The following is an 11763-nucleotide window of genomic DNA, read 5'->3' as shown; positions in this document are numbered from 1 at the left end:
AAAAAAAAAAGAATCTACATCTGTCTATACTATGGGAGATGCAAAATGTGGGGCTCTCCCAAGGCCCCAGAACCTCTCTCCTGTGCTTGAGGAGGTGATAATGACACAGAGAATCAAAAGCAAGCCAGCAACTCTAAACCTCTGTCGTGCCTCCTGCCCTGCCCCGCCCTGCAAACATGTCCTGTGCTGGTTTTCCATTGCTCTGCAACCAGTTACCCCCAAACAGCAGTAATCCTCAATTGTTTCTCATTGATTCTGTGGTCTAGGAATCAGGGAGAGGCTAGCTGGGCGGTTCTGGGAGTCCTTGGAGCTTCTCAGGAAGCTGCAGCCAAGACCTCAGTTAGGGGCTGGGGCAAACCAGAAATACCCTCTGTGGACCTCGGTTAATCAGAGACTGAGGCGTCGCAGAGCCATGCAGCCCCGCTGACACGGGCCGGGAGGCAGGGCGGGCAAGGCCCCCGCCTCCCACAAACACCGGCCCTCAGGGATCTGGGACCCCAGGGCCACCCATGTGTGTCTGTTTCCCCATCCTGTGCCTGGAGCCCACGCCTGCCTGCAGCCAGAGGCCCCGGGCTCAGCTCTCAGAGTCCCGACCCCAGCACACCCACAGGAGGCGCTGCCGTGGGACGGAGGAGAGGTCAGGTGAGAAGGAGCCTCCCAAGCCGAGAGGACCTGCCCACGAAGCCCGCCCCGGGCCCAACACGAGAGCCAGGGAGTCCTCCCTGCCTGCGCTGGCCTGGGAGGAAGGAGCTTGCTGTGTCTGCGGAAGGTGTCTCTGGACAGACGGATATGCAGGCCCAGCCGGTAACTGCCTAAGCCATGGGCGTGTGGTACCTGTTCTGAACATCATTAAGAGAGGAAAGGCTTATACTGCACACAGAACAAGCTGATTTATTTAAGGACTAGTTGGCACAATGTTGCCACATGAAATGGTAAATGCTAGAACACGAGCAGGAAGGGAAGCCCCCACTCAACCCCCCAGCTCTTTGCCCCTCAGTGGGCCCCCCAGAATGGGGCCAGCCCCTGATGCCGCCAGAGCTTCCTGTAACCTCTGAAGCAATGGAGGTGGGGGAGGGGGAGACCAAGGCAAGAGAGGCCACACACACCCCAGACTCAGGAGGCCCTGAGCCTGAGACCAGAGTAGGGGCTCCGGTCCCACCCAGCATCCGGGGAGCCCCAGCCTGCAGATCACCATGACCAGGCACAGGCTAGCCCCCCTGCCTGTCTGGCCCTCAGAGCAGCACTTGGCCTGGCTTGGCCTCTGGTCAAAGGTCCAGGCTCTGGCCTCTGTCGTGCTGGGCAGCCTCCGCCCCTCCTGGCTGAGAAGTCCCTCACTCTCCACCCTGGCACGGCTCCCCCACCCCAGGAGGGCTTGCACACCTGCATGTTCCGGCGCCCACAGGGCCCTGCTGATCACAGACATTCCCCAGGGAGCTGCAGACAAGGAGGGGGTCCTGGAGCGCTGGCCCTCGGAAGGAGCAGCAGCAGCAGCAGCGCCAGGACAAGGATCCGGGCCTGAACACAAGGCAGGCGGAGGCATGTCCAGCCCCCTGGGCTGCCCTGCGCCTGCAAATCCAAGGGGCCCCCGGTCCTCAGTCTCCTCTCCACCAACGCCTGCCCTCAGGGCGAGGGGACAGACAGAGGCCTGGGCAAACCCCAAGACTGCAAGGGCGCTGTTCTGGGTGACCTGGGCCTCAGTCTCCCTTCTGTAAACTGGGTGAACGGTTAACTGTTGTGAAGGGAGCCTGGGAGCCCAGACGACCACAGAGCTCTGCAGGACGCCTCGCACAGGGCTGTAACTGGATACCTGCTTCTCTCTCCCACGGCCCCTTCCCTGGGATCAGGGTAGCCTCTCCGCCTGGCTCAGGTCCCCAGAAAGGAAGGGGGACGGTGGTGACACACCAGGAGTGATGGGGGCTGGGTGAGCCCAGGCCACACCCTTGAGAGGCGAGGGGACCCACTGACCACCCAGAAGCCCACAGCACCCCCACCCAACTCCACCACCAACCATCCCACAGCCATTTGCTTCCTCTTTCCCAGACTCACTTTTCTCACCTCTGAGAGGGGCTAAATCACTTAGTTCCTAAAGGCACAACGGGCTAAGGGAGCCCCAGACATCTGGCTTTGCCAAGTAAGAGGAACTTAAATTCTCGGCTCTGCCCCCTGCTCACCTCAGGACCTCCCGCCCCAGCCCAGCCAGGACTCCAGCCAGGCCTTCAGAACGGGGCTCCCAGCAGCCTTCTCCCGCAGCCTCTCCAGGGCCGGGCTCTGGCCACCAAATTCCAAAAGGTGCAAAGGGAAACCGAGCCCCTCCCCACCCCCACCCCCGCCCTTCTGGGACTCAGATGACCACAGAGTGGGGGGCGCCCGGCTGCTGGCTCAGGCCGAGGGCTCGGGCTGCTGTGAGCAGGAGGGTGCCGCTGAGTGCCTCCGAGGCGCAGGAGCCCCAGGCCAGGGCCACAGACCAGCCGAAGCTGATGCGGACGTCCTGCACGTGCCGGGGGCCGTACTGGCGGGCCGTCTCCGCCAGGGCCAGGTGCGAGTAGTGGATGTAGACGCTGATTCCCGCCAGGGTCAGGGTGCCTGGGGGACGGGGTGTGGAGTGACCAGAGTGCATGCCTGCTGGGGGCGCCTGCTACTTGGGCCCCTGGCCAAGGTGGTCCTGCAGACATGGCCTTGGGAGCCCCTGCCCACTGGCCTCTGGGGGCAACAGAGGCCCTGATTCAGTCCTCAAACCTCAGGACTTCACCCTACAAAACCCCCTTGCAAACAGCACCCCATACACCCACAATATATAGTCCCCACTCACATAAATGCCCCATAGACACAGCACCCTCCACCCTCCCTTACCCCTGGAGTCCCCAACACACACACACACACACACACACACACACACACACACACACACACACACACACACACACACACACACACACACACACACACACACACACAGTGATCTCTCCTGGGAGCCGGGAGCGGAGAGCTGGAGCTCTGACCAGGCGCCCTGAGCCATCCCCTGCCCTGCCCCTCTGGCCCCCTCTAGCCCACAGCTTCCCCTCCCCACTTCACTGGGCCACATGCTCCCCTCCTGGCCCTAGCTCAGTGTCCCTCTCTCCCAGAAGCCCTCTCCCCTCCCCAGCTCTGAGTTTCAGGCCCTTCCTACTGCTCCCAATACCCATGTCCTTCCCCAGACAAGGACGTCCTCCTCCCTCCGACCCCACGTCTCTGTGAAGTCAAAGGAAGGAGGCTGGCTTAGCACATGGTGCCTGGAGGCCCTGGAGGTTCAGGGGCAAACAAAGAGCTGGGCACTGGGACATTTTCCTGTCCACTTGGGCTTAGAGGGACCAGCCCAGAGAGTCACCTCCTGTCCCACAGCTGCAGGATGACATCAGAGCCTGCCCTTGGTACCAGCTATAGAGACTGCAGGGTGGGTCCTGAGGCTCCTACAGGCACTTCCTGGGTGCACGGTGCTCCCTCTGGACGCTGCCCTACTAAGGGCAAGAGGCTGACCGGAGCTGACCTTCAGGGCAGGTCTGGACCTCACTGGGACCCAGAGAAGGGGCAGAGCCCCGGGCTCCGCTCCTGCCCGACTCTTACCCAGGTCCTCTGCGATTCCTCACTTGACCAAAGATGGGAAGGAGGGAGGGAGGGAGGACTCACAGCCACCAGCCTAGGTTCTGGGCAGAGCCGCAGCAGAAGTTATGGATTTAATTTGGGGAAGATGTGAAGCCAGACCGACTGCGGGCCTCTGGGACTGAGGTCAGTGCCTAGTGCTGGGGCTGAGCACGCCTCTCAGGTTTCCTTGGGGAGCTCTCATACAGCTGGGGCTCCAGAAAGAGAGGTGTCTGTCTCAGCCTACAGTGGTCAGGGCTCCTGCCAAATTGCTCTCTGAGCCACAGACCTCCTGGGGATGACTCAGGCATCTCCCCTGGCTAGTGCCGGAGCCTCGAGCTAGGTGATAGCAATCAGCAGAAATCATCACCCAGGCCATGTCCATCCTCACACCCCCAGCTCAGGGTCCAGCCAGCATCGTCCTGGACCTGTGTGTGACTCCCTCTCCCTGCAGTAATGACGGAAGTGGGGAATTGTGGGGTGATCTGGCCACATGCAGGTCCCCTTAGTGTGACATTCCTATCTCAGAGCCCCCGGAGCTGGTGCATCGGTCAGCCCTGGCCCCATCTGGGCAGGCTCCTGACAGTGACATCAGATGGATCCATTTCCACGGAGAAGCTGCCATGCAAGGAAAGCAGAGGTGCAGCCAGTCTGGCCCCTGAGCAGGGGAGCAGGGGGGGGTTCTTCCACCAAGGCTCCCTGCCTGCCCTCCCTCGAGCAGGCGGAATGCCCTCTACCAACTGAATGCCCCCTACTAGCTGCCTCCAGACCCTCCCTCTGCCTACTGGCCGGCACCCTGGTTCCAAGCATAATGCAAGGTTTCCTTCATCATAAGGTTTCCTGGTTACAATCCTACCCAATTACTCCTCTCAGTGGCATCCCAAGGTCCTCTTAATTGGATTTTGGACACACACACACAGGGTCCCCAGGGGTCAGTTCAGAGCTGACGCTCTAACTTCTCTTGCTCTCTCTCTAAACCAAACACCCAGGCTGCCAGTCCTCCGGCAGTTGGTGCTGGGCGGGCCGTCTACTCGCTCCTGACCGAGGCCTCTCAAGAGGCCCAGCAGCCCCGGGGAGGAAGCAGGTCTCCTGGGAGGGAGCCCCAGGATGCTGTGGTCTGGTCCTTGAGCCATGGCCCTGACAGTACGGACGCCAGGTTTGGCTCAGGCCTGGCCCTGGATGGGAGGGGCCACTGAGGACTGACCCCAAGGAGCCTCCAGCCCACTGTCAATGACAGCCAGCCCGAGGCACCCGTGTCTGTGCCATGGCACCAAAAGGCAGTGAAGGGGACTCCAGGACAAGCTTCCTGCTGACCTCAGTTTTCCCTTGGCCATCTCAGCTGGGAGCTGCGACCACTGAGTGTTGGTGACACCACATCCCTGAGCAGGGCTTGGCCAAGTGCCTGCGGTCTAGAGGAATGTCAGCTGATGAACTGTTACTAGTCCCAGTCTGGGCCTGGCTTGGGGTCACTGCCAAGGACTCTGAGGCTGCATCTCACCCTGTCTTACTGCCTGACCCTGCCTGGCCCACGCCAAACCCCTGCCCACATGGCTCCCTCGGCCGGGACAGTCTGGGGAGCAGTGGGGAACGGGTGGGGGTCGGTCTAGCAGGGCAGTTCCTGGGGTCCCTGCAGAGATCCTCACACCTCCCCCGCCTGGAAGCTCAGTCTTGGGTCTCCTCCACCCCAGTCCCTGGATCTGGGCCCACAGCCAGAATCCCTGCCCTTACAAAGGCCCCCTCCTCCTACAGCTCAGTCTCTAGGGAGGGCCCAGGCTCAGAGCAGCCAGCAGGGCACAGGGGATAGAGCAGGAGGGGCAGCACCCCACTCTCAGGACTTGTGGCCTCCATGGCCCCCAGACTCACCCCCCAGCAAGAAGTAGCAGCCAGTGAAGAGCAGCAGAGGGCCGTTCCGGGCCAGGGAACTGAGGAGGCCGCAGATCCAGCCGCACACGATGAGGATGAGGCTCAGGGGCAGGACCACCATGACGGCACGGTGCAGCGCTGCCAGGAGACGGGGGTCAGGGAGCATCTGGGGACCCGGACCTGCCCCCAGGGAGCTCTAACTGGGCCCTTCAGAGCCCTGCCTGCCTGGAGGTCCTCCTTCGCAGGGCACATGGGATCATCTTAGCCTTGGCCGGAGGACGAGCTGGACCATCTGAGTCCCTCTGATGTCTCCATGGTAACCACCTGACCCTCCCAGTGCCCACCCTGGGTCCTAACAGGCTTCCTGAGGCCCAGGGTGAGGGGGTTCCCCAGTACCCTTCCCAACCGCCCCAGGTTCTCTGGGGCAGCGGATACATGCCCCTCTATCCACAAGGTGGGAGCTGCCCACCAGCTAGACCCATTTGGAAACATAAAGGAGAGTCCAGAAGGGGCACGGGGAGGGCAGGACAGGCTGGGGGTCAGGTGCCTGTGGTCACAAACCAACCACAGAGCATGGGGGCTGAGGCCAGTCATGTGGGGAAATGTCCTCCGGGCCACGCAGGGTCGGGCTGGAGGCAGTTCTGTGGGTCCAGGATGAGCGGGTTCTGAGCCTCGCCCGGCGATGACGAGGCCGGGGGATGACGCCGGCCCCAGCACTCACAGAGCAGGCGCCGCACTGAGGCGGAGGCATCCAGGACCTCGCTGGCAAAGGGGTCAATCAGGGGGATGCAGCTGTTCTGCCCTAAAAAGCAGAAAGAACGCAGAGCCTGGTGGGCCAGACCCCGGTGGGCCCACTACCCACCCTGTGCTTGTCGGAGATGGGACGTCTGCAGGCTCTCACCCGCAGCTGGAGCCGAGGGCCCCACGGGGCGCTGTCAGATTCTCTCCTGGAACTCGGTGTTGGGGCTCCAGATGGGTTTGGAGGGCTCCAGACCTTTCACTTTGCTTATTTAGTGTACAAATAATACCTACGTGGATGCTCGTGGAAAATCTCAAACACTGCAGAGGCTGCCCTCAGGCCTCCCTCGGGCCGGGCTCCCTAAGCATGCTCACACGCGGAAGCCAGGCTTCAGCTGCCCGGGAGAAGGGCGTGTAATGTGGGCTCTCTGACTCTGCGCACACGGGCACACATGCATGAACACATGCACAGGTTGGGAGAGGCCTGGGGCCTCCGGCTGCCTGTGGGATGGATGGATGAATAACAGCTCTGTCCTTCCTTCCCCGCAGCTCTGAGGAAGGCACCAGCATGCACACATGCACAGGCACACAGCTGCATTCACGCTCTCACACCGACTGCACTCACAAACACGTGCACACCCATTTACACACGCTCGCATGCATCCCTGCCGCCCAGCGCTTGTCCTGTGCAGGGGAAGCCCCCCAGTCCAGCCCCACCACGGTGAGGGGGGAGCTGTGAGGCCAGCAGTTGAGGGGGGAGGAGTGTGGAAGCCCTCATCCTCAGGCCTTGCTGAGGAAAGCTCTCCTCTCTCCTGTGCAGGTCTGAAACCATGTGGGGCCCCTACTTTCTACCCAGTGCACCTCAGGCTGCTGCGTGGTGTGGGGCAGTGGGGGGCAGCAGAGCGGGGGGCCTTGCCACACAGCCCTGGCTGTGCCTGATGGGGAGCCGGGATAATGGGGTGACCAGACTGAGCCACCACAGTAATCAAGAAACAACTCGTCATTGGGGTGAGGAACCCTGGCCTTGCCAGAGCCCCAGCTCCCACACCTGGGCCTCCTCCTCCACACTGGCTTCCACCTCAGTCCAGGGCCCCTGCAGATGGTGACCTGCCACCTTCCAAGGGACACACCACCACTTCTAAAACAAGACAGGCTCCCAGTAGGTGAGGCTGAGGGGCTGCTGAGGGCATCTGCCCTGGGAGGCTCTTGGGGTCCTTATGGGACCACCCAGTGCCCCCTACTTTCACCTCCCACTCTCAGCCTGGCCCTGAGCAGGAGTCCCTTCCTCCTCCAGCTGGACTGTCACAGCTGGGGGGGAGGGGTGCCCAGGAGACCCCTGAGGGCAGACCGGGCGGGGTGGAGGGTGGGGGGCAGGGGAGGCCTCTCAGCACTACTCTGGGAGGAGGAGGTGCAGACTGGGGGTCCGAGGGGAAGGGGAAGGGGGGTGAGCAGTGTTGGGGGAGGGGCAGCAGGTACCTTCGCAGATGCGCCAGAGCCCCGAGTGGGAGGAGAGCTGCCCGTCTCGGCTGGTGCGGTTGCCGGCGTCCGCCACCTCCAGGATGTACCAGTAGTCGCTGGCCACGGCAGCTGCCAGCAGCGCGAAGCTGAGCAGCGCACCCAGGGCAGCGGCCAGGAGCAGAGCGCCCAGCCGGGCCATCCGGGTTGCGGGTGCAGGGGTCCCAGGAGCTGGGTGTCAGGGAGAGGAGGGAGCTGGAAGGTGAGGGGGAGCTGGGGAGTGGGGGGCTCGCGGGAAGCTGGGATTGAGGGAGTGGAGAGAGCCAGCAAGAGGAGCCCGGGGGAGTAGGGGCAGGGAGGAGGTGGGGAAGCTGGGGAGTAGGGCAGGGGAGGGGTCCCAGAGAGGGGGCGGCGGGAACCAGAAAGGCAGGTGGTGCTCCCGGGGCTCTTCTGGGCTCCGCGCCCGAGTTCCTGGCGGGCAGCACTCCTCAGGTGGGCAGGGAACGCCTGTCTGTCTGCGATCGCTGAGCTCACCCCTCGGGGAGAGGAAGAGGAGATCGGGGAGCCAGCGCAGGTAGCCGGGTGCAGATATGTGTTCGAATTCCAGTGTCCCCAGTGAGCTGGCTGCTGGCTGGGGTCCCTGGGCAAATTTCTTAATTTCTCTAAACCTCCAGTTCTTCAGCTGCCAAAGGGCCAGGCTGAGGAGGAAGGAGGGTGGGGCCTGCAGCAGCCCCAGGGGCTCAGCAGGCAGCCTGAATGGTGGGAGGCAGCCCCTCCGCTGGGGCCCTTGGCTGCTGGTTGGCCCTGGGGTCTTAGTCTCCAAGACCTACCATTAGAGGGACCCAATGAAGACGGGGTGGCTGGCAAGGGGGCTGCCGAAGGAAGTCTTGCTTCTGATGAGCTCCAGTTACCAACGCCACACGAGGCAAGGCGGTCCTCTGCCCACCCATCACTCACTTATAAACCTAAATGAAGTCTCTTCTAGGACAGCTGCCGGGTGCTTGCAGGGCAGGAGGCAGAGGAGTCACAAAAGGGGCCCCACCCAGGAGCAGGAGCAGTGGCCTGTGCGGAGGGACAGGCTGGTGCTGCCATAGTGGGGCTGTCTGGGGTTCAGTCTTGGGAGGGCCTCCCCTCCAGGTCTCTGGACTGTCCCTCGTGCCCCCTCCCCCCCACATTGTGAGCAGAGACAGGAGTCAGGCTGGAAGTCCACATCCTCATGGGGGCCGTCCTTCTCAGAGGAAGCAGCTTCATGACTTAGGGAATCCAAGGGGTCTCATTTCGGAGTGTTTGGGGGGTTTTTTTGGCCCCTTTTTCTCTACCAGGCTCTTCTGGGTTTGAGGAATATAGTTAGGCGGTAAAAACGGTCCTAGCAAAGTTACTGAAACAATACTTCAAAGGGCGGTCAGACAGCGGCATGGAATTGTCCACCTTTCTTCACACCACACCCAAGACTAGGTTGGGGAGTGTGGCGGGGGGTGAGGGGGTAGGGTGGGGGGGGTCCTGGCTGAGCAGGGGGTGATCATGGTACCCTTTGTGCCTGCCGGCCCTGCCCCGAGGCCCTGCTCTGGAAGCAAGGTGTCAGCAGCTGCCCTCCTCTCTGGGTGAGGGGGGCATTGGGCCTGCAAAGTGAAAGAATTCAGCTGGCAGATGGGGAGCAGAGCCATCTGCACCAGAAGGAGGGGAGGGTGGGGACAGAGCTGGGAAAGAGAGAGAATGACCCCAATGGATGCCCCACAGCGTGACAGGATGGGTATTGCTTCTGTGTTTCAGATATGACTTGAGACCATGTTTAGGGAGAACAGAGGAACCCTTTAGGCTGAACACTCCACAGTGTGGATGGGCCACACTTCCTCCCAGGGACCCTCTGCCTCTCGCTTGAAAGGGTCTCCTTTGCACCCCCATAAAGCTTAAACAGAACAGGATTCTGCTGTCAGGGCCAGCAATGGGCGCTGTTCGAGGCTACTGTTACCCCAGAGCCTCGCATTCCTGTAGAGGAACAGACACGTATTCCGCTCACGTTGCAGTGTCGATGGCCAGGTCAGCAGTCTACACCCCATGGCTTTAAAGACCTGGCTCAGGTTAAACCCCAGACTGTGCAGTCAGAGCTACTGATTGGATGGTGTCGACACCCCAGACAGTGGGTGTCGGTCCTTCAGGGGCTACTTTGATGAATTTCACCAGGCTACTTCCCTCGAGATGGATCCAAATTGTACCCTAGCCTAGCTCTGAAAGGGCGCTGCTTTAGAATGACCAATTACTTTCCATTATTCATCCTTTCATCAACTTGCAACCCAGAACTTGTCACCTGGCTGTTGGGGCCTCTTCAAAGCCAGCATCAGACCACTAGCACAGGAATCAGGGCAGGCGGCATCTTCGATGGAAGAAATCCCAATTATGAGGGACAAAGAAACAGGGCTGCACCCAATCCTCTCTTCTTTAAACTTACATTCAGCTAGCTCGCAGCGGCTGGAGGAACAGGATGCCTGGCTCCAGCAATAGGTCCCCTGCTCCAGGCCAATCAACGGCACCATAAATGGCCTCCAATGCAGGGCAGGGAAGCAGCCGAAACCACTGGCAACATTACGGTCAGAGCCGCTCAGCACCGGCTGCACCACAGCTGATCTCACTGCGTTTGGCAAACATCCTTCAACAGAAAATGAACCTCCTGACCTCACCCTACCTGACAGGTCAGCTCGTTCCCTCAGGGAGCATTATGAAGCAAATTCAAACTGGTAGACTCTTCAAGATACTGTTCTAGTCAAAAACCAACCATGCTACAGGGTTCTCAGATGGTCGGGGTCACAGGTGGGAAACACTGATGTGCAGGGCGGCAGCCACATGGCCGGTCACTCTCATCCGCCAGGGCTCACAGGCCTATAAGGGCTCATCACGGCCACCCTGGATGGGCCAGCCCCTGTCCAGTCTGGTAACTCCGACAGGCTTGCCTGAGAGGGAAACAGAAGGATGCCATCCCTCCGTCCCCCCATACAGAACGCACCTGCTGTCCTCAGAATGGACACTCCCTTCCCTCCGCCTGGCACACCTTCCCCTGCCTTGTCCATCTGGCAGTCCCCTCCTCATTCCCGGACAAATAGGATGCTCCAAGAGTTCCTTGTTACCTCGGTGCTCCCACGGACACACTCATAAGGCTTAGTTGACCTCTGTCCCCTCACCATTCAGAGAACAAGGAACCCTGTGAGCTCGCTGCACGAGGCTGAGTCCTCTCTGGGCTCCAAGCCCTGGACATGGCACCTGGCAAACAGTACGTGCTCAAGTGTCTGAGTGAACAAACAGATAGACGTCACCACCTTGGGGACTGGGTGGAAAAGCACCACAGAAACCTAGGCCCCAGCTTGGTCGCAGCAACTGAAATCTGGCTCAAATGCTGCAGGCTGAGCCGGTGGAGAGAAATCCTATGGCTCAGTTGGCCCCCTGCTTCAAGAGCTACCTTCACCCCAGGAGACAAGCCAGCCCGGCGCCAGCAGGCCAGCTCTGAGCGCACCGCGCAGCACCGCTCGCCTTTGCTCAGCCCTGACCTGAGCTCTTGAAAGCGAGTCCAGATGCTGGACTGTGGTTACGACAGGGGAAGCTGGGCCAAGGTTACACAGGACCCCTGTTCTATCTTTACAACTTCCTGTGAACCTTAGTGCAACACACAGTTAAGATCTTATACAACGAGGATCACTGGGAGGCTCAGGGAAGCAGGTGTCAGTTCACAGAACAAGGGCCTTTGTGACAAAGCTGTCTGAAAAATGGAAAGGGGACGGTTTAAAGGCAGCCCCTGCTCCCTGGGGTCAGGCCCTCGCCCACAGCCGAAACCCCGAGGCTGGGCAGCATCCAATGGCGAGGGCCCGGACTGCTTGGGATCAAATCCCAGCCTGAACACTCACTAGCTGTGGGATCCTGGACAAGCCACCTCACCTGTTTACCAACCTGCACTTATGCATCCAGGGAAACGCAGCTACGATCACCTTAGACTTTACTGGCAACAGTTGAGCTATCGCTTCTTTTTAAGGGAGTACAACCTGCAAAGAATGCTCAGCATCCCAAGGTGGTGCCAACCTGCAGGTGACGGTTGGCTGGTGCCCCGTC

General features: G+C 60.8%; 1 protein-coding gene across 1 annotated transcript; it reads right to left on the bottom strand.

Annotated features, from left to right (window-relative positions):
* Positions 1 to 1413: 1413 nt before the first annotated feature.
* On the bottom strand, positions 1414 to 9088 carry TMEM235 (transmembrane protein 235). Its single transcript, XM_074342214.1, is given in 6 exon segments — positions 1414 to 1515; positions 2325 to 2375; positions 2378 to 2583; positions 5479 to 5616; positions 6200 to 6280; positions 7693 to 9088. Coding segments are annotated over 6 exon segments (759 nt in total). The 5' UTR covers positions 7874 to 9088.
* Positions 9089 to 11763: the final 2675 nt, after the last annotated feature.

The sequence above is a fragment of the Camelus bactrianus genome, chromosome 16 (genome assembly GCF_048773025.1).
Source record: "Camelus bactrianus isolate YW-2024 breed Bactrian camel chromosome 16, ASM4877302v1, whole genome shotgun sequence".
NCBI lineage: Eukaryota > Metazoa > Chordata > Mammalia > Artiodactyla > Camelidae > Camelus > Camelus bactrianus.
The sequence above is the reverse complement of the archived record's forward strand: the minus strand, read 5'-3'. Positions and strand labels throughout refer to the sequence as shown.